This window comes from Dryas octopetala, chromosome 8 (assembly GCF_963921425.1).
Source record: "Dryas octopetala chromosome 8, drDryOcto1.1, whole genome shotgun sequence".
Lineage (NCBI taxonomy): Eukaryota > Viridiplantae > Streptophyta > Magnoliopsida > Rosales > Rosaceae > Dryas > Dryas octopetala.
In genome coordinates, this window is record NC_141373.1 from 7,368,382 (window position 1) to 7,391,470 (window position 23,089).

At 37.1% G+C, this 23,089-nt stretch overlaps 3 protein-coding genes across 3 annotated transcripts; all 3 read left to right on the forward strand.

Annotated features, from left to right (window-relative positions):
- The first annotated feature begins 2,534 nt into the window (after positions 1–2,534).
- Positions 2,535–4,787, forward strand: LOC147276700 (uncharacterized protein At4g06744-like). The gene is made up of 2 exons (XM_086254191.1): positions 2,535–3,531; positions 4,119–4,787. Exons 1-2 carry the CDS (start codon positions 2,568–2,570, stop codon positions 4,586–4,588), a joined length of 1,434 nt encoding a protein of 477 aa, XP_086110317.1. The 5' UTR covers positions 2,535–2,567; the 3' UTR covers positions 4,589–4,787.
- A 5,081-nt stretch (positions 4,788–9,868) lies between these two features.
- Positions 9,869–12,008, forward strand: LOC147276701 (uncharacterized protein At4g06744-like). The gene is made up of 2 exons (XM_086254496.1): positions 9,869–10,881; positions 11,472–12,008. The coding sequence occupies exons 1-2, from the start codon at positions 9,894–9,896 to the stop codon at positions 11,939–11,941; spliced, it is 1,458 nt and encodes a 485-aa protein (XP_086110622.1). The 5' UTR covers positions 9,869–9,893; the 3' UTR covers positions 11,942–12,008.
- Positions 12,009–17,407: 5,399 nt separating this feature from the next.
- LOC147276702 (uncharacterized protein At4g06744-like) lies at positions 17,408–19,854 on the forward strand. The gene is made up of 2 exons (XM_086254635.1): positions 17,408–18,614; positions 19,184–19,854. Exons 1-2 carry the CDS (start codon positions 17,459–17,461, stop codon positions 19,654–19,656), a joined length of 1,629 nt encoding a protein of 542 aa, XP_086110761.1. The 5' UTR covers positions 17,408–17,458; the 3' UTR covers positions 19,657–19,854.
- The last annotated feature ends 3,235 nt before the right edge of the window (positions 19,855–23,089 follow it).

The window sequence follows — 23,089 nt, forward strand, 5'->3', positions numbered from 1 at the left end:
CTAGAGGCTCCAATTATTGTTTGTTGAAGTATCTGCTAGGTACTCCCTATATAACTGTATAAGTGACTTGTGATGACATTAAGATTCATGCGCTTAGACGCATACACAGACTAGGTGGGAAGCTCTTCCACTGCTAAGTTAATGGCAAGCTAACTAATTGCTAGTGCTCCATCTACAATTGGAGATCGATCAATAAGAGGGAACTGATTTTGAAGCAGCCAATTGTAAATTCTCTGGATATTAATTGAAACTGGACAGACCAGTGGGTGATTTATATGGATGGATTCCAAGTTTCATTCCTATTCCAAGAGTCACAGAGTTTTAGGTGTTCATAATTAATTGATGCAATGAGGGAATGTTTCCAGTGCAGTTTGTGACTCTGCTCCTGTATCTTCTAACCATTTATTTATATTTGGAAATTGGAATAGCTAGTCTTTAGCTCTCTTCCAATGCGTGATTGGATGCAATTTTATTTATTAACAAGCATGCTAAGTCAGTCTCAGTGGACACCTAATTCCCATGTTGACTTCATTCTCTATGCTTCAATTTCTAGTTGTCCATAATACATGCCTTGAAATTGAAATATCTTATAGTTCATGATAACACCCCCTCATAAATTATGACCTGAGCAAGCTCTTAAACATAGTACTTCCTCCTTTGCAGAATTCAAACCGGGTTCTTTTGCATATGGTGCAGAGACTGTGAGTCTGGTCACTTCACACAAAATAAATGAAGCTACCTACTTTCCCGAGTCTGTGTTCGGTATAGTTTTTGTATGTAATGTAAACACATATAATTGTGAAAAATGTATTCCCTAATAGTAGAAGGTGAACCATCAACATCTAAGGGTAAAAAACACATGTCATGCAAACACATATAATTGTCTAATAGTAGAAGGTGGACCATCAACATCTAAGGATTAAAAAAATTACGTATACCATATAGTGGCTGCATTATATAATTTCCAACTTGCCCAACCAATGAGTACAAAGGGAAAGAGAGGGCACATTTGTGGAACAATCTTCCTTTCAAATTGCCAATCAACTTTCACCTCTTATGCCCACTCTTTAGCTGCCATGTGTTAGAACTACCGCAAATTTTTTGTCATGTTTTTGGTAACTATTAAAAAATTGCATTATTGCTTTGGAAAAATGGCATAGACTAAGAAGTCAAGGTCTTTGTTGTGTCTTTGGAAATGGGGTTGAGATCTGCTGTCCCCAAATCCTCTATCCCTTCCCTGTCCCCTTGCTAATATTTTGACAGCTGTTCCTTGACTTAACAGAAGCCAAACTCTGTTAACTCTATTTATTGCTGTCAATTCATCGTCTCTTCATTTTTTTTTAGCTGAGTTCATCTTCTATTCGCTATCCAAAAAAACACTTATGCACACAACAACAAAAAACACTTCTGCACAATCTAACTATTTCTACTCCATCACTAGTCACCAGCCGAGCAAAACCCAGTCTATTTATCTTTTTTTTTTTTTTTTTTTTTTTCTTTCTTATGGGCCAATTTCAGAAATATAAGTCAATACCCAAAATAAAAATAAAAAGTCATTACCATAAAACATAAAGAGGAGTGGAGGTCGGTGATGACATAACCAAGATGATGCAGAAAAATATGATAATCTGGGAAAATAAGGGATATAAGGTTCAGTGGGTGCTTTTTTATATTTTTTTATATCTTGGAAAGTGATTGTGTATAATTTTCGACCGCTCTTCTTCTTTTCAATTTTCTCCTCTATCCAAACAGACTTATGTGCCTTAATCGATCTGGTATGCCATGGTATATTCATAACTCACAAAAATAAAAACAAATTCTTATAAATCAAACAACCATTGATTCCTGCTTTTCATACAAAAGAAAGTTCAATTGTTCCAAAAATGTATTAGTAATGGATAAAATTTTATAGATGTTATTGATCCCAGAGGCCCATTATTAGAACTTTGGGTTGGAGTCTATTCTTGCCAGAATAAAAAGGAAGAGCAATAACAAAGAGATGAGTGGAAGTGTGGGTTTTGCACTTTTGCTCGTCTGTTGAGGGAGGAGAATGGATGGATTTCACAGAGTTCCTTTTGATGTTGAAAAAGCAGAACCAACATAAATAAAGTGTATTTTTGTATTTATTAGTTTTCTTTTAACAGAGCTCCTCTTAAGTTAAGGGGACAACTGGCAAAATATTAGCCAGGTGACAGAGGGACGGAGGATTTGGGGACAGCAGATCTCTACCCGTGCCGAAATAGTCATGATAGTAAGGCCAAGCTTCAAACTTTTGGTCTGGCCCCGTGAGAGGCCTAAGCAAATATATAATGCAAGGAATCGGACTGACAAACATGTCAAACAATAGTCTTACAAAAAACTAAAGAGTGTCACTCTGTCTGACAATGAAAGCACAACAGCCTCTCAATTCTCAACCCCAGAGTCCCAGACAAACATTTTTGGGCGATTTTATCTGTTTGCTTGTGAGGCTCGAGTCTTCTTCACACAAGTCTCCCTACTCTTCATATGTATATATATTCTCTCTCAATCTTCCCTATTATCCCATACGGCCATACCTAAAGAAAGACATGGGTGCCAATACCATCTTTTTCTGTGCTTCAATTTTGCTTTCAATATTATTCCTACATTTATGTTTGTACCATGAGGTTGAAGCTCTTGATCCATTGACCAACCCACATAGAGAAGCCTTGGAAATAATCATAGGTGGAGGTGGTGAAAGCAGCCCTCCTGCTCCCTCCCCTCAATATGTAGATTGCCCTCCTCCTCCTCCCCCTCCATACCCGCCACCCCCACCTCCGCCATCACCGCCACCACCACCACCACCATCACCACCGCCACCATCACCACCACCTCCATCACCGCCACCACCATCACCACCACCGCCGCCGGCACCTTTTGAAAGCGAGAGACTTAGAATTGCCTTCAATGTGATCCAAAACTTCAAACCCAGAATCACATCCGACCCCAAAAACATCAAGAAGACATGGGTAGGCAATGATGTCTGCAAATACAGGGGATTTTCCTGCGCAGTCGTCCCTGACCTGAAGCAGAAAACAGTCTCCGGAGTAGACTTCAATGGCTTCCTCTTTGGAGGCCCCAAACTCACCCTCGATGGCTTCATCGACAAGTTAGAGGACTTGACTATTTTCCATGCCAACTCCAACAACTTCACAGGCACCGTCCCAAAAGGCACTGCCAAGCTCCGGTTCTTCTACGAGCTCGACCTCAGCAACAACAAGCTCTGCGGAGGCTTCCCAAACGAAGTTCTCGGTGCCACAAACTTGACCTTCTTGGACCTCCGGTTCAACTCGTTTTCCGGGTCGGTTCCGGCCCAAGTCTTCATCCTACAAGTTGATTTGCTCTTCCTCAACAACAATAATTTTATGCAGCAGCTTCCTGATAATCTTGGATCCACAACTGCCCATTACCTCACTTTTGCCAACAGCAAGTTCACAGGTCCAATCCCAAGAAGCATTGGCCAAACGTCAAAGACCCTCTATGAAGTTCTCTTCCTCAACAACCACCTTACAGGTATCATCTGAAATTTCCATAATATCTTCAAAATTTTCTGGGTTAATTCTCTTTTTAATGATCATATTATTAGTTCATTTTACTCAAAACAATTTCATAAAGTTCTTTTGATATTCATATATTTCTGTATTTTTATATGATTTCAATATTGATGTTTAATAGTATTAGTTTCATTCCCTAATAGTTTAGCTTTTTGGGGTCTCATAGGTGTCTGACACTCTGACATGTATCAAAATTTCGAGGTTTTGGGCTCGAAATCACTAACCTCTTCCCCATTTATTTTCTACATAGTAGAACTTGCACCTGTATCATTTGAATATATTGTCTTTTTATCTTCACATGCAGAATAAAGCTGTTAATGTTAACTTGGTATATATTGTTGGTTCATTTTTTGATAGCTTAAATTCAGTCTTTTTCACGTGTACAGATCAAATTGGGTTACACGTAAAAAAAGATGTTTGTTTAATATACATTATTGGCTCATTCTTTTATAAATCAAATTTTTAGAGTCTACTAATTGTTTTATAAATCAAATTTTTAGAATCTACTGATTGTCTTAGCCTTGACCTTTAATTTCTTGCTTTCAGGGTGTTTGCCATATGAAATTGGGTACCTGAAGGAGGCCACCTTGTTTGATGTGAGCTCCAACTCCCTAACAGGCCCAATACCCTACTCATTTGCTTGCTTGGCCAAGATGGAAATTCTGAACTTGGCCAACAACAAGTTCTGGGGGCCAGTGCCTGAGCTGGTCTGCCAGTTGCCCAACCTAGGAAACCTTTCCTTGGCAAACAACTACTTCACCCAGGTGGGACAAGAATGCAGGAAGCTGATCAAGAAGAAGAAGCTTGATGTGAATATGAACTGCATTTTGGACCTCCCAAATCAGAAATCAAAGGCAGAGTGTGCTGCTTTCTTCTCTAAGCCCAGAAACTGTCCCAATGAGAGGTCCTTGACTTACATTCCTTGTCAAAAAGGGTACTATTCGACTGAGAAGACGTCTGATCATCATCAAGCTTCTGCCCCACTATCTTATGGCACTCTTATGCCCCATAGGTAGTGATTTTTCAAGCTCTTAGCACCACTACAAAATCCTTCATTAGGCACCCACCAAACAGTGCCTATTAATCTCTAAGGGCAGAGTTTCCAGTGCCTATTGTTGTTATATTCACGGTTTGTGGTTTGTGTGGTGGTGCAATTGAGATGCGTATTTATTGTCACATAACACTATAGTCTTAAATAAGCAGCTGATGCAAATTTAAAAAATAATGAGTTTGTTGAGTAATACTAAATGTACCTTTTTTTTTTTTTGTATGAAAATATACCATATTTTTTTGTACCACATGTGTATTACATTTCTAATTAAAGTGAGACTCAATTGTATAAATAGGTCGACGTACTTATATCAAAGATATAGTTCACATGGGGTTTCAAAAAACGTACAAATATGTTGTCTCTTTTTTTAGTTATAAGGTTTTCAATGAGATCATCATATCGTTTTCATTAGGGCGGCTCTTCTATGGACATACTCTAGAGTGTAGTGACCACCTTTGGTCAAGGTGATCTGAAATACTGGAATTTAGCATGATACTTAATCTTAATGTACATCAAATTTGATAAGAAACAAGTAAATGCAAGATTTTAATTTAAATAAATTAATTGTTTTGCAATCTAATAACTCACCATTTTTTGTGTTTATATATACTCACATTTTTCATACTTATAAGATAATTCTTTTATTAAGAAACTCAACCTTCCTATTGAAAGGATCAACTCAATTTAGTCCAAACAAAAGTCTAAATAGAGTCGGATTGCAACCTAATGTGTCGGTAACCCACTAATAAAGCCACGAGAAGCTATGAACGGCCAACATATTACTTAACAAAAACCAATGGCCAACTTTCTCAATTACAAGTCAACAACAACTAGCAAACATATCCAATCGAAAGTAGAAAAAAAGGGACAAATTGGATAGAACTGATTGTGGTCTAAAATTTGAATTTTCTAATGACTCACATTTCTTAATTTTATGTATGCTTACATTTCTTATGTTTATAATATTATTTCTTGTTGATGACCTAATGCTGTGATGTAGGACGAGTTAGGGTTCAATTTAAGAAAAATAAAACCAAGAAAAGAAAGCGGCTGAAAATTAGCAAGAAGACACGAAATAAAGAAACAAATCATATACAGTTAATATGGCGACATAAAAGGCAGCAAAGAATATTTTGGTGTCAGAATTGGGTGCATAATATATCGATTTCAGGCATAATATATTTTGGTGTCAGTTTTTGGCCAAATTCCTTTGTTTAGGGCCTCAAAACAACGTTTTAATTATTTTCCGAATTTTCAGACATTTTATTAATTTTCGCTTCTATTTTATTTGGGTTTCCTAATGTCCGTGGGCTTTAGTTATGAGGTTGTTAGCGCCATAAAGCTTTCCTAAACATATTTAAGCAATTTTACAATTGCCTGGATGATGATTATTCAGTTTATCAATATTAAAAACGAGGGTTTTTTCTCAATCTTTCTGGTGGACTCCAGAATCTGTTACTTTTAGGGTTTCGCTTGAATCCCTTAGATTTTCGCTGCGTCATGCTGATGATTAAATTGAATATATACCTTGCTTAATTAACGATATATTTTGGAAAAAGAAAAAAAGATAAAAAATGATAAATAAAAAATCCCATTTGAGATGGGTCCTCCACACTCCTCCTGTCCTCCACCATCCAATCTAAAGTCGAATTAGGAAGGATAGTAGGGGACAAACCTATATTCTAATTTTTTTTAAATAATGTTTATTTGTACTATTTAACCATGTTGTGACTAAAGGAATGCGGTCCAAATCATAATTGGTGACAACTCTCAAAGTCACAAATGGTCATAAGTGGGCTAATAGACTCCGGGCCTCCGGCTAAGATTATTTACTGGGCCCAAAGTGATGAAAGCTAAAAGATAAGGATAGTTCTTTGGATGATGGGCCGTACGCCCATATATAGGTGGAGTTACCCAATACTGGAATACTGTTAGGAAAGGCGCAAAGGAGAGGCGTCTTGTAAACTGCAAGAGTTTTTCAATATATTCAGACTTCAGAAGGAAGCTTGCATGCCTTTGGTAATGGTATGAATATTAATTGAAAGTTGGACAGACCAGTGGGTGCTATCTATGGATGGATTCAAAGTTATCAAACCTATTCCAAGAGTCGAGAGTTTTAGGTGTTAATAATAGCTATTATAATTTAGAGCAAATTACAATTTAGTACCTCAACTTTATATGTTGTTTCAATTTAGTACCTCAACTTTGAAAACTTGCAAAAAAGTACCTCAACTTTCAGTTTGTGTCAAAATAGTAGCTCTGTTAGTTTTTCTGTCAAATAAACCGTTATCTACTGATGCAGAGGGGTATTTTCGTCTTTTTATCCACATTTAAAAAAAATTTTGAATAAAAAAATTTTCTAAACAAATTAAAACTTTCAAAAATAAAAAAAAATTTTGGGGGGAGAATAGCAGGGAGGGTTAGGGGGGTTGGGGTTTGGGTAAGGTGGTGGGTCGAGGAGGAGCTGGGTTTGGGTGGGGGGTGCGACGGGGCTGGGGGTGCGATGGGGCTGGGGTGCAATGGGACTAGGGCTGGGGGGGGAGGGTGGGTCGGGCAGGGAGAGAGGGATGGGTGCGACAGAGCCGGGGTTGGGGGGGAGGGTAGGTTGGGCATGGAGATGGGGATGGGTGCGACAGGGCGGGGCTGGGGGGAAGGGTGGGTCGGGCAGGGAGAGGGGGATGGGTGTGACGGGGCCGGGGCTGGGGGGGAGGGTGGGTCGGGCAGGGAGAGGGGGATGGGTGCGACGGGGCCAGGGCTGGGGAGAGGGTGGGTCGAGCAGGGAGAGGGGGATGGGTGCGACGGGGCTGGGGCTGGGGGGGAGGGGGTGCGACGGGACTTGGGGTGGGGGGGAGATGGGGGCGAGGGGAGGGGAGGGGCGGGGCTGGGTGGGGGTGGGGGTGGGGGCGGGAAGGGGAAGGCTGGGTGGGGGGTGGGGGCGAGAAAGGGGGGCTGGGATTGGGTGGCTGAGGGGGTGGGGGGGACGGGGCTGGGAATTGGGGAGGGGGGAGAGGGTGCTGTGTGGGGCATGGCTGGGGAAGGGGGAGGGTAAAAACAATTTTTTTGAAAATTTTTTTATTTTAATTATTTTAAGAAAATTTTTTTGAAAATTTTTTTATTTAAAAGTTTTAAAAATATTATTATTTTTTAAATGTGAGTAAAAAGACGAAAATACCCCTGTCACATCAGCAGATAACGGTTTATTTGACAGAAAAACTAACGGAGGTACTATTTTAACACAAACTGAAAGTTGAGGTACTTTTTTGCACGTTTTCAAAGTTTGGGTACTAAATTGAAACAACATGTAAAATTGAGATACTAAATTGTAATTTGCTCTATAATTTATATAATAACTGAATTTCATCTGTTACGCAGTAGTGATCAGCTAATGTAGTTCGAAAATACAATTCCTCTATAATTACAAAGAATGTTTGATTGTTTCCAGTGCATTTGTGACTCTGCCTCCAGTATTTTCTAAACATTTATTTATATTAGGAAGTAACATTTTTATGCTTGATTGGTTTGTCTAGTTGTGGCTTAGCTAGTCTTTTAACTCCTTCCAATTCGTGATTGGATGCAATTTAATTTAGAGATAATTAGATTTAAGTTCTTTAGAAAAATAGTTTTAGATGGAGACCGTGGATGTTTTAAAATTTATAAGAAAATTCTTTTAATTCATAATAATTTATAAAAAAATCATTTTAATTTATAATAAAGTTCTTTTAATTTATAAGAAAATTCTTTTAATTTATAATAAAGTCATTCCCCGATTTGAAGGGTATTTCCCCTCCTAGGTGTAGAGTGAGCTTTATAGAGGCTACATGTTAGGTTTTAACTCCGAAATTTTGAGCGGAGCCCAAAATTTTGGAGTTAAAACCTAATATAAAGCCGTCAAAGAAGAAAAATAAAATGACTTAATTAAAAATCCTAAATCACTACCGGTTTTAGTTTAAGAAAGATTTATAAAATGAACTGCTCTCTAAGTCTCCCTTTAATTTATTTACAAGCATACTAAGTCAGTCTCTGTGGACACCTAATTCCCATGTTGACTTCATTCTCTATGATTCAATGTCTAGTTTTCGATCATATATTTTACGAGAATAAATCTTACAATTCAAATAGGTACTTTTGTATGTCATTCACAAATTAAATGGAGCCATTCTACTTGTTCAATCAAAGAAGTAAAATTTTATATAACGAGTATACATTTATTATGATTGTATTTTTCATAACATGTTAGATCACATGATAATTAAGAAATAATAAATGTAAAAACTCTATAATATTTTATTTTTTCAACAAAAAAGAGTAAAGAGTGTTAATAATATTAGTCATGTTTCCTAGCTTGATATATATCCTTGTATAATTAGGAGTTCTTGAATCTGGTATGTTAAGTCTGTCTCTTGTATACGGCCAAGATAAGTTTGTATACTATGGTCTCATTTGGTGTATATGATATGATTGGATATGATAAGTAGTTAAATTCATATGTATTCAAAGAACATAGAGAGTATCTTCTAACTTGAAAGAAGAACATAGAGAGTATCTCTGACCCGAATGTTGCTACTTTTCTCAAGCTCACCGACTCCAATTTTCTCTTGTGGTCTACTCAGATGAAGCTGTTTCTTATCGGCCATGATCTTTAGAAATATGTGGATGGCTCCTCCATTGCTCCGTCTAAGACTCTTCCCCCCGTTCCACCTGCTACAACGGCCACTCAAATCCGGTTTATTTGCCTTGGTTTTAGAAAGACTAGCTTGTCATGAGTTATCTCACATCTACTCTCTCGGAACCTATCCTTGCCATGACTGTTGGCCAAGCTCTTCTAAGGGAGTTTGGGATCATCTCATCAAATTTCACTACTTATGCCCACTTATTAGCTGCCATGGGTTAAACTACCACAAATTTTTTATGTGTCATGTTGTTGGTAACCCTTTTAAAATTGACTTTTTTATCAATTTACTCAAGGAAATATGGCATAGACTAAGAAGAAGTCAAAGTCTTTGTTGTCTTTTTAAAATTGTGGAATACGTTAAGATGTGCCTCATGTGAAATGAGTGAATCCCAAATTATTAAAGTGTCATTTTCTAGAAAAGTGCCCTTCATTGTCTTCTGTTCAAGGCTCCAGTGGACATTTTGTATTTAGAATGACCTTTAACTTTAAGCTTTAAACTGGAAAGCCTTCTTTTTCTTTTCCTCTTTCAGAATCGAATCTTGATTTGCATACTCCAACATTGTTTACATCCTGAGTGCCTCTGCGCAAGAACTTAGCCATGAATCACGATATGGGTACCAATACCATCTCTTTATGTGCTTCAGTTTTGCTTTCAATATTATTCCTGCATTTATGTTTGTACCATGAGGTTGAAGCTGGTGATCCATTGACCAAGACACATAGAGAAGCCTTGGAAAAAATCATAGGTGGAGGTGGTGAAAGCAGCCCTCCTCCTCCTCCCCCTCCAAGCCGGCCCCACCCACCACCACCATCACCACCAATGCCATCACCATCACCAACATCACCACCACGGCCATCACCGCCACCGCCAAAACTACAGTCTCCACCACCACCACCGCCACCAAAACCCTGGCCACCAAGACCGCTGCCGGCACCTTCCCGGGGCCCATTCGAAAGCGAGAGACTTAGAATTGCCTTCAATGTGATCCAAAACTTCAAACCCAGAATCACATCCGACCCCAAAAACATCAAGAAGACATGGGTAGGCAATGATGTCTGCAAATACAGGGGATTTTCCTGCGCAGTCGTCCCTGACCTGAAGCAGAAAACAGTCTCCGGAGTAGACTTCAATGGCTTCCTCTTTGGAGGCCCCAAACTCACCCTCGATGGCTTCATCGACAAGTTAGAGGACTTGACTATTTTCCATGCCAACTCCAACAACTTCACAGGCACCGTCCCAAAAGGCACTGCCAAGCTCCGGTTCTTCTACGAGCTCGACCTCAGCAACAACAAGCTCTGCGGAGGCTTCCCAAACGAAGTTCTCGGTGCCACAAACTTGACCTTCTTGGACCTCCGGTTCAACTCGTTTTCCGGGTCGGTTCCGGCCCAAGTCTTCATCCTACAAGTTGATTTGCTCTTCCTCAACAACAATAATTTTATGCAGCAGCTTCCTGATAATCTTGGATCCACAACTGCCCATTACCTCACTTTTGCCAACAGCAAGTTCACAGGTCCAATCCCAAGAAGCATTGGCCAAACGTCAAAGACCCTCTATGAAGTTCTCTTCCTCAACAACCACCTTACAGGTATCATCTGAAATTTCCATAATATCTTCAAAATTTTCTGGGTTAATTCTCTTTTTAATGATCATATTATTAGTTCATTTTACTCAAAACAATTTCATAAAGTTCTTTTGATATTCATATATTTCTGTATTTTTATATGATTTCAATATTGATGTTTAATAGTATTAGTTTCATTCCCTAATAGTTTAGCTTTTTGGGGTCTCATAGGTGTCTGACATGTATCAAAATTTCGAGGTTTTGGGTTCGAAATCACTAACCTCTTCCCCATTTATTTTCTATAGAGTAGAACTGCACCTATATCATTTGAATATATTGTCTTTTTTATCTTCACATGCAGAATAAGGCTGCCCGTGAGCAAAAATGTTAACTTGATATATATTGTTGGCTTATCTTTTGATAGTTTAAATTAAGTCTTTTCCTCATGTACAGATCAAATTGAGTTGTACGTAAAAAAAAAATGTTAGTTTAATATACATTATTGGCTCATTCTTTTATAAATCAAATTTTTAGAGTCTACTAATTATTTTATAAATCAAATTTTTAGAGTCTATTAATTGTCTTAACCTTGATCTTTAATTTCTTGCTTTCAGGGTGTTTGCCATATGAAATTGGGTACCTGAAGGAGGCCACCTTGTTTGATGTGAGCTCCAACTCCCTAACAGGCCCAATACCCTACTCATTTGCTTGCTTGGCCAAGATGGAAATTCTGAATTTGGCCAACAACAAGTTCTGGGGGCCAGTGCCTGAGCTGGTCTGCCAGTTGCCCAACCTAGTAAACCTTTCCTTGGCAAACAACTACTTCACCCAGGTGGGACGAGAATGCAGGAAGCTGATCAAGAAGAAGAAGCTTGATGTGAATATGAACTGCATTTTGGACCTCCCAAATCAGAAATCAAAGGCAGAGTGTGCTGCTTTCTTCTCTAAGCCCAGAAACTGTCCCAATGAGAGGTCCTTGACTTACATTCCTTGTAAAAAAAGGTACTATTCGACTGAGAAGACGTCTGATCATCATCAAGCTTATGCCCCACTATCTTATGGCACTCTTATACCTCATAGGTAGTGATTTTTGAAACTCTTGGTACTGTTGTGCTATAAAAATTATTACAGTTGAGTGTACTCTTATTATAATCAGCTGTAAAATAAAACAGTTGAGTGTTTAGTAAACTGTATTATGAAAGTGCTGTAGGTACAAAAAATGACTATGTTTGGTAAATATTAGTGTTAAAAGTGTTTTGATTGTATATAATAACTAAAATGGACATAATGCTGAAAGTGTTTTACAATTACTTGTTTAGTTAAAAAACCACTTCCACTTGCGTTTATACATTGTTTTTTCTAAATTTTTTTCATAACTTTCACTTTGCAAAAAAAAAAAAAAATAGAAATATATATGAGCAAATTACAATTTAGTACCTCAACTTTAAGTGTTGTTTCAATTTAGTACCCCAATTTTGAAAACTTGCAAAAAAGTACCTCAACTTTCATTTTGTGTCAAAATAGTACCTCTGTTAGTTTTTCTGTCAAATAAACCGTTATCTCCTGACGTGATAGGGGTATTTTCATCTTTTTCTCCACATTTAAAAAATAATAATATTTTTAAAAACTTTTTAATAAACAAAATTTTAAAATAATTAAAAAAATTTCTTAAAACTTTTTAATAAACAAATTTCTTTAAAAAATCAAAACATTTAAAAATTAAAAAAAAAATCTGGGGGAGGGGGCTGGGTGGGGTGGGTGGACTGTGCGGGGCTGGGTTGGGTGGGGCGGGGCAGGGCTAGGGTTGGGGCTAGGCGGAGCGGGTATGCATGGGTGAAGGGGAGGGGGGAGCTGGGTGGGGTGGAAGGAGGTGTGTCAGGGCTGGCCTGACCGGGCGAGGGGGAGGAGTGGATCGAGTTTAGAGGAGCTGGTCTGGGGGAGGCGTTGGGCTGGGCGAGGAGGGTCTGCGTGGGGTGGGAGGGGCTGGGTGAGGGGGTGAGGGGTGCGACGGGGATAGGGCTGAGGGGAGGGGGTACGACGGTGTTAGGGCTGAGGAAGGAGGTGCGACGGGGTTGGGGCAGGGAGAGGGGGAGGATGGGTGGGGGCGGGGACGGGGCTGGGATTGGGTGGTGGGGGGAGGAAATTTTCAGAAATTTTTTAATTATTTTAAGAATTTTTTGTTAATTATTTTAAAATTTTGTTTATTAAAAAGTTTTTAAAAATATTATTATTTTTTAAATGTGAAGAAAATGACCCACATCAGCAGATAACGGTTTATTTGACAGAAAAACTAACGGAGGTACTATTTTGACACAAAATGAAAGTTGAGTTATTTTTTTGCAAGTTTTAAAAATTGAAGTATTAAATTGAAACAACACATAAAATTGAGGCACTAAATTGTAATTTGCTATATATATATATATATATATCTCACATTTGCAGTTGTGTTGCTATTATTATCCTTCTTTCCCATACGTGTGTGTGTATATATATAACACCAAGCTTAACATAATATTGATAACTAATTATAATTATTGGTAGGAAGTAAAAACATTTTTGTTGGTATAGCACTACCTTTGCCAAAAGCCAATGCCATAGATCCATCAAATAATTACACAAGAACAAAAACAAAAAAAAACACAATAAAACCAAAGAACAAAACCAGAAAAACTTAGAAATCATGTATTAATAGAGCCAGAAGCTTGATTGCTTATACACAAATTACAAGGATTTGATGAAAATAAAAAACACATCCCAAGTATGACATGTACATGGTGGCAGTTTTTGCCATGTGGTCTAGTATGACATCATGCCAATACTCCTCTTTGCTCCATTAGTATCTTGCACTACCCAACTGCATTTCTTACTGCAATATTGTCACTTGTCTATGGCTTTTGATCCACATGACTTTGGAATTAAGCTTCTTGTTCAACTTGGCGACGAAGAGAAAGATGAATTCTTTAGCTTCATATCAGCTCATCAGAAAGTGTCATCACAGGCAGAAGAAGAGACATCAAGTAGTTTGTATTGATCATTTGGGGAACTACTTGTTTTGCTCACAAGAGGGAGCTATCTGTGTAGAGAACGCAACATCTGTTATCGAGATGATGTATTTGATGTTTATCACAGGTAACCCCACTTGCTGCATTGAGGATCATCTCAAGTATACCACACAATTAGAATGAGACTCAATTGTATAAATAGATCGACTTATATCAAAGATATGGTTCACATGGGATTTCAAAAACGTACAAAACATTTTGTCTTTTTTTTTTTTTTTGGGTTATTATATTTTCAATGAGTTCATCATATTGTTTTCATTAGGGCGGCTCTTCTATGGACATACTCTAGGGTGTAGTGACCACCTTTGGTCAAGGTGATATGAAATACTGGAATTTAGCATGATACTTATGTCAAAACAAGGTTTATACAGGAAATACAAGGGAACATTAGGCAGACACAACATGCCTACCCATGTCTTAACCCATGCCAATACACACAATTCCTTAATCTCAATGTACATCAAATTTGATAAGAAACAAGTAAATGTTGGAAGTGCTTTCTTTGGTGGTCATGTACCCAAGCCCAGCCCGAAGGGCAGACGGGCTGGGCAACCGTCTAGGGTCCTGACAAGTATAAGGCCTCATTTTGGTTCACTAGTTTTAAGCCCACTAAGAAATAAAAAAGTCTTATTTATTTGTTTTTTTTTTTTTTGTGTGGACTCAATCTTGTTTTCTTGTTTTTAAGCCTATATTTAGACTCCTAGTCCTTAGATAGGCCTCTTTTTAAATAAAATGGTCTAATCTTTTTTGTTATAAATGAGTCTTTTTCCTTGAAATAAGGCTTATTATAATAAAGTAACATCTAATATTTTTTTCACTAGTTTTTCTTGTCATCTCTCTCAGTCTCTTATCTCTTTCTATGTCTTCTCTCTCTTTGACTTTTTTACTCTTGCTTTTTTTGTTCAATTAGTTTTTATTTATCAAAAAATTTGTTAAAGATATTTGTAAAAGATTGTTTGGGTGGTAAATTTTTGTCCAATAATTTTTTACTATTAATTTTTTTTTTTTTTTTTTTTTATACAAAAGGCCTCAACTTTGATTTTGGCCTAGGGCCTCCTAGTTTCTTAGACTAGCCCTACATGTACCACAAATAAAAGGTTAAGAAAATTCAAATTTTAGACCACAATCAGTTCTATCCAATTTGTCTCTTTTTTTCTTTCTTTAAATTGGATATGTTCGCTAGTTGTTGTTGACCTGTAATTGAGAAAGTTGGCCATTGGTTTTTGTTAATTAAGTAATATGTTGGCCGTTCATAGGTTCTTGTGGCTTTATTAGAAGGTTACTGACACATTAGGTTGCAATCCGACTTGATTTAGACTTTTTAGACTAAATTGAGTTGATTCTTTCAATAGGAAGGTTGAGTTTCTCAACAAAAAAATACTCTTATAAGTATGAAAAATGTAAGTATATATAACTATAAGCACGAGAATGGTAAGATATTAGATTGCAAAACAATTAATTTATTTAAATTAAAATTTTGCAATTTAATGACTCACATTTTTTTATTTTTCATAAAATTATTTCTTGTTGATGGCCTAGTGTTGATGATTAAATTGAATATATACCTTTCTTAATTAACGATATATTTTGTTTAAAAAAAAAAGAGAAAATGAAATGATAAAAAAACCTATACAATGTGAAGTCGAATTAGGAAGGACAGTAGACAAACCTATATTCTAATTTTTTTAAAAAAATAATGTTTATTTGTACTATTTAACCAAGTTGTGACTTGTGACTAAAGAATACAATCCAAATCATAACTGGTGACAACTCTCAAAGTCACAAATGGTCATGAGTGGGCTAATGGGCCTCCGGCTAAGATTATTTACTGGGCCCAAAGTGATGAAAGCTAAAAGATAAGGATAGTTCTTTGGATGATGGGCCGTACGCCCATATATAGGTGGAGTTACCCAATACTGGAATACTGTTAGGAAAGGCGCAAAGGAGAGGCGTCTTGTAAACTGCAAGAGTTTTTCAATACATTCAGATTTCAGAAGGAAGCTTGCATGCCTTTTGAATGGTATGAATATTAATTGAAATTTGGACAGACCGGTGGGTGCTATCTATGGATGGATTCAAAGTTTCAAACCTATTCCAAGAGTCGAGAGTTTTAGGTGTTAATAATGGCTATTATAATTTATATAATAACTGAATTTCATGTTCTACGCAACGGTGGTCAACTAATGTGATCCGAAAATATAGTTCATCTATAATTACAAAGAATGTATGATTGTTTCCAGTGCAGTTTGTGACTCTGCTCCTGTAACTTCTAACCATTTATTTATATTTGGAAATTGGAATGTAACATTGATGTTCTTGTTTGGTTTGTCTGGCCGTGGCTTAGCTCTCTTCCAATTCGTGATTGGATGCAATTTAATATATTAACAAGCATGCTAAGTCAGTCTCAGTAGACACCTAATTCCCATGTTGACATCATTCTCTATGCTTCAATTTCTAGTTGTCGATCATAAATTTTATAACAATAAATCTTACAGTTCATGATAACACCCCATCATAAATTATGACCTGAGTAAAGTTCTTAAACATAGTACTTCCTGCCTTGCATTATTCAAATAGGTGCTTTTGCATGTCATTCACAAATTAAATGGAGCCATTCTAAGTAAAATTTTATATAACGAGTATATATTTATTATGATTGTCTTTCTCATAATATGTTAAATCACAAAATAAGAACTGATAAATGCAAAAACTCTATAATATTTTATTTTTTTTCAACAGAAAAGAGTAGAGAGGGTACAAAGTACAATTGTGAAACAATCATCTCATCAAATTTCACTACTTATGCCCACTTATTAGCTGCCATGCGTTAAACTACCACTTACAGTCATCTCATCAAATGTGTCATGTTGTTGGTAACCCTTTCAAAATTTGCATTATTGCAGAGGAAATATGGCAGACTAAGAAGTAAGAAGAAGTCAAGGTCTTTGTTGTCTTTTTAAAGTTGTGGAATACATTGAGATGTGCCCCATGTGAAATGAGTGAATCCCAAATTATTGATGTGTCATTTTGTAGAAAAGTGCCCTTCATTGTCTTCTGTGATTCTGTCCAAGGCTCACGTGGGCATTTTGTTTTTAGAATGACCTTTAAGCTTTAAACTGGAAATCCTTCTTTTTCTTGTTCTCTTTCAGAATCGAATCTTCATTTGCATACTCCAACATTGTTTTACATCCTGAGTGGCTCTGCCTCTGCGCAAGAAGTTAGCCATGAATCACGATAGTAAGGCCAGCTCCTAAACTTTAGGTATGGCCACATAAAAGACTTAAAAGTTAAAGGCAATATATTTTGCAAGGAATCAGAGTGACAAACAATAATGTTACAAAAAGTGTCACTATGTCTGACAATGACACAACACCCTCACAACTCTCAACCGAGACAAACATTTTTGGGCCATTTTATCTGTTTGCTCTTGAGCCTTAACTATTCTTCACGTAAGTCTCTATACCTATAGTCACAATATCTTTATATAAGCATTAATATTCTCTCTCAATTTTCCCATCATCCTATGCCTAAAGAAAGACATGGGTACCAATACCATCTCTTTCTGTGCTTCAGTTTTGCTTTCAATATTATTCCTGCATTTATGTTTGTACCGTGAGGTTGAAGCTGGTGATCCATTGACCAAGACACATAGAGAAGCCTTGGAAATAATCATAGGTGGAGGTGGTGAAAGCAGCCCTCCTGCTCCCTCCCCTGAATATGTAGATTGCCCTCCTCCTCCACCCCCTCCTTGCCCACCGCCCCCACCACCGCCATCACCTCCACCGCCATCACCGCCACCGCCATCACCTCCACCGCCATCACCGCCACCGCCACCGCCACCATCACTGCCACCGCCACCGCCACCATCACTGCCACCGCCATCACCACCACTGCCACCGCCACCGCCACCGCCATCACCGCCACCGCCATCACCACCACTGCCACCGCCACCGCCACCGCCATCACCGCCACCGCCATCACCGCCACTGATATCACCGCCACCGCCATCACCGCCACCGCCATCACCACCTCCACCACCACCACCGCCGCCGCCGGGTTTCGAAAGCGAGAGACTTAGAATTGCCTTCAATGTGATCCAAAAATTCAAATCCAGAATCACGTCCGACCCTAAAAACATCAAGAAGACATGGGTAGGCAATGATGTCTGCAAATACAAGGGATATTCCTGCGCAGTTGTTCCCGACCTGAAGCAGAAAACAGTCTCCGGAGTAGACTTCAATGGCTTCCTCTTTGGAGGCCCCAAACTCATCCTCGATGGCTTCATGGACAAGTTAGAGGACTTGACCTTTTTCCATGCTAACTCCAACAACTTCACAGGCAGAGTCCCAATAGGCACTGCCAAGCTCCGGTTCTTCTACGAGCTCGACCTCAGCAACAACAAGCTCTCCGGAGGCTTCCCAAATGAAGTTCTCAGTGCCACAAACTTGACCTTCTTGGACCTCCGGTTCAACTCGTTTTTCGGGTCGGTTCCGGCCCAAGTCTTCAGCCTACAAGTTGATTTGCTCTTCCTCAACGACAATAATTTTATGCAGCAGCTTCCTGATAATCTTGGATCCACAACTGCCCATTACCTCACTTTTGCCAACAACAAGTTCACAGGTCCAATCCCAAGAAGCATTGGCCAAACATCAAAGACCCTCTATGAAGTTCTCTTCCTCAACAACCACCTTACAGGTATCATCTGAAATTTCCATAATATCTTCAAAATATTCTGGGTTAATTCTCTTTTTAATGATCATATTATTAGTTCATTTCACTCAAAACATTTTCATAAAGTTTCTTTTTGATATTGATGTACTTCCGTATTTTTATATGATTTCAATATTGATGTATTAGTATTAGTTTCATTCCCTAATAGTTTAGCTTTTTGGGGTCTAATAGGTGTATGACATGGTATCAAAATTTCTAGGTTTTGGGTTCGAAACCACTAACCTCTTCCCCCACTTATTTCCTACATAGTAGAAGTGTAGAACTGCACCTATATTGTTTGTATCTATTGTATTTTCATCTTCACATGCACGATAAGGCTGCCCATGAGGTAAGTACTTGTTAACATATATATTGTTCGCTCATTTTTTGATAGCTTAAATTGAGTATTTTCCTATGTACACTTCATGTACAGAATTGAGTTGCACGTAAAGAAGAATGTTAGTTTAATATACATTATTGGCTCATTCTTTTATAAATCAAATTTTTAGAGTCTACTAATCGTCTTAACTTGGCCTTTAATTTCTTGCTTGCAGGGTGTTTGCCATATGAAATTGGGTACCTGAAGGAGGCCACCTTGTTTGATGTGAGCTCCAACTCCCTAACAGGCCCAATACCCTACTCATTTGCTTGCTTGGCCAAGATGGAAATTCTGAACTTGGCCAACAACAAGTTCTGGGGGCCAGTGCCTGAGCTGGTCTGCCAGTTGCCCAACCTAGGAAAGCTTTCCTTGGCAAACAACTACTTCACCCAGGTGGGACCAGAATGCAGGAAGCTGATCAAGAAGAAGAAGCTTGATGTGAATATGAACTGCATTTTGGACCTCCCAAATCAGAAATCAAAGGCAGAGTGTGCTGCTTTCTTCTCTAAGCCCAGACTCTGTCCCAATGAGAAGTCCTTGACTTACATTCCTTGTCAAAAAAGGTACTATTCGACTGAGAAGACGTCTGATCATCATCAAGCTTCTGCCCCACTATCTTATGACACTCTTATAACCCATAGGCTGTGATTTAATTTCATGCTCTTAGTGGACTCAGTCAAGAAGAGTCATGGTGGGTCTAATCTCTGCCATATATTTTTATGCATATATATTTTCTTTATTGATGTTTCTAGCTACCTCATTATTTGATGGAGCAAATGTAACCTGATTTGTATTGCTAAATAAGCAACTGATGCAAATTTATGGAATAATGAGTTTTATCGAATAGTGTTAGATGTACTACATTCTTATTCAACATGTGTACTATATTTTTATTAAAAATAAAGTATACTTAATACGTAGTTTAAAAAATGTGCAACACATAGTTCGAACTGTTCTTCTATTAATTCTAAAACTTTCAATGAAATCATATCATTTTCATTAGGGCGGCTCCTCTATGGGCATACTCAGAGTCTAGGGACCTCATTCGGTCATGTGATCTGAAATGTTGGAATTGATCATGATACTTAATCTCAAGGTACATCAAATTTGATAAAACAAGTAAATGTAGAAAATACTTCTTTGGTCTTTGGTTACCACAAATAAATGGTTCATAAAATTCAAATTTAGACCTTTGATTACCCACATCAGTTCTATCAGATATGTCCCTTTTTTCTCTTTAAATTGGAAATTTTTGCGGGATGTTGTTGACTTATAGTTTAGAAAGTTGGCCATTGGATCGATTTTTGTAATTCGTAGCTTCTTGGGGCTTTATTGGTACTGAGATACTGGATAATATTGCGCTCTGACTTGTTTTAGACTTGTTTGTGGACTCTGTTGAGTCGACAATTTTAATGGAATAGTAGTGTTTTCTTTGTATGAAAAAGGAAAATTGTACTAAAAATCTCTATACCAATAATTAGTTGGATAGAAAAGTAGAGTTTCAATGGATTATTTTTAAGGCTCATTTCCAACAAATCATGGGTCGGGCCCACGAACTCAGATCCACATCCTTCAAAACTCTCTTTTCCCCCCGCTGTTTTATACCCTTTCAATGTCTTTTTTAATTTCTATCAATTTCTTCCATTTTTACTTAGAATTATTGACTTATCATAATCCCAATTTATTTCCCTCACATTTTCTCGCCAAATTTAGTTTCTTTTATTTTCTTAGTGGGATAGAAGTGTTCTTGATCAATCATTCGACTATAATCATATTTCTATGGTGCAAGAAATCTCAATTTAAATTTTTGGCTTAAGTACATTTACATCTATCAACTATAGGGTTCATTTCAAGTTGATCAATGAACTATAAAATATTTCAAATTCTCTCATTAACTAACAAAAAAACATACAGAATAGTCCATCTGTTAGTGATTCCGTCAAATGGACTATTAAGTGCAATGCTAGACGTAGTCTATTAGGCCTCCTCAAATACTAATTCTCATAATATCTAATAAAAAATCAATCTTTGCACTGTATAAGATTCAATTTGTAGTGGAAATCGTGGACAAAACTATTGGGTGAGCATAAGACCCTAATTCCAATAGTTAAATACGTTGATTTTAGCTTTTAAAACAAAAATATTTTTTTAATTTATGGGGCTTACGGTTACATTTACAAGGGGGGGGGGGGGGGAAAGTGGTGGGTCCATGTTAGAGTTAGGTGCCACGTATTGTCGTGGAAGGCAGGAAATTATTTTGGGGTCAAACCCATTTTTGCCCCCTACCAGTCAATACCACGTCATTAAAAATGTCAGGTGGATTACGTCCAGCGTGACACCTAACGGCCAATTTGACGAAATTCTTAATGGATGGACCATTCTGTATTGTTAGTGGATGGGGAAATTTGAAATAATTATAATTCCTAGACCAACTTAAAATAGATTCTATAATTGATGAATATAAATGTACTTGAACCTAAATTTTTTATTCAGTATGATTGTTATATACCCAACTCGTTGATTACGCTGAATGTTGTACTGAACCGAGTTTATTTCTTCCTTTCTTAATGATGTATTATTGAAAGAGAATGAGAAAATGAAATTATTATAAAAAAGAATCCCTTTATAGATGGGTCCTCTTCAAGGTATTAAATTTCAAAATTTTCAACGAAATTTCGTCGAAAATTTCATTTTTTTAGGGATCCGAAATCGAAACACATGTTTGATAATTTTTCGTGAAGATTTTGCCCAAATTTTCGAAATTTACCGAAATTTATCGAAATTTTCTCTAACTTCAGAAATTCACCAAAAATAGCTCAAGACTCCAAATAATTCACCGAAAAATTATACGGACTCGTATTGATGAGTACTAATTTCCTATGACCTCAAAATAGTCAAATTGCTTTCAACAAAATTATGAAAAATCCTACTCTCATAATTTAATTCTAAAAATAATAATAATCACCAAATTCTTGAATTTTCATTTTCTAAAATTCATTTCCACACAACTAAGCTTTAAAACCACAACCAAAGGTCTAAGTTAGTTAAAATAAACTTAAAGAAATTTCTAACTCCTTTAAACAAACCTTAAAACAAGTTTGAAAAATTTAAGTAACAAAATTACCATAATCCAAAATTTGAGTTGCTACACTCAGTGAAGACAAAGCTTAGCTGGGTGAAAGGCACAGGAAAAAAGGAAGGAAAGATAAAAAAAAAATAAAAAAAAAAAAGAGAAAAAAGGAGGGGGGGTTTGGGGCCTTTGGGCAATTAGAAAGAAAAAAAAAAGGTTTGAGGTTTCGTTTAGTTATTTTAAACCTTAAACTCTAATACATGTATATATAAAAAAAAAATTAAAAATATCCTAAAAGGGCTAAAACCTAATATCCTAAAAAATATATAGTATATAGAGTTTAATGTATAAATTATAGAATATAAAAAGTATTAGGGTATATAGAGTATATAGAGTATTAGATTTTAGATTTTAGTGTATAATTAAATTATACAGTATAAAGAATATACTAATTTTATTTAACAGTATTTGATGAAACCTACTATATAATTTGAGTCAATGTTTTTTATCAATTTAGTAGATAATATGTTAAATAAACATATAGTAAAGTTTCATTAAAAATTTTCGTATTTTGATAGCAATTTTCATCGTTTCCGTCTAATTTTTGTCGAAATTTAAAAATCTTCGAAATTTTCATTGAAATTTTTTCGAAATCCGAAATTTAATTCCTTGGTCCTCTTTTTATAATAATGTTTATTCGCACTAATTTTTAGATAAGAAACTTCGGAAATATGAGCAGGAATGGAGGATGGGGTCAAATCTTAGCTGGTGACAACTCACAGAGTGGTCATGCCTAAGTAATGTACTCCGGCCTCCGTATAAGTTTATTTTCTAGGCCCAAAGTGTTTGGAGTTCAAAGATAAGGATAGTTCTTTGGATGCTGGGCCGTTGGCCCATGTATGGTGGAGTTTCCTAACGCTGGGATGTTAGGGAAGGGCGAAAAGGACATTTGTGGGAATGTGGACTTACTTGAATTTTGACTCAAAAATGATAAAAAAATCATTGTTAAGA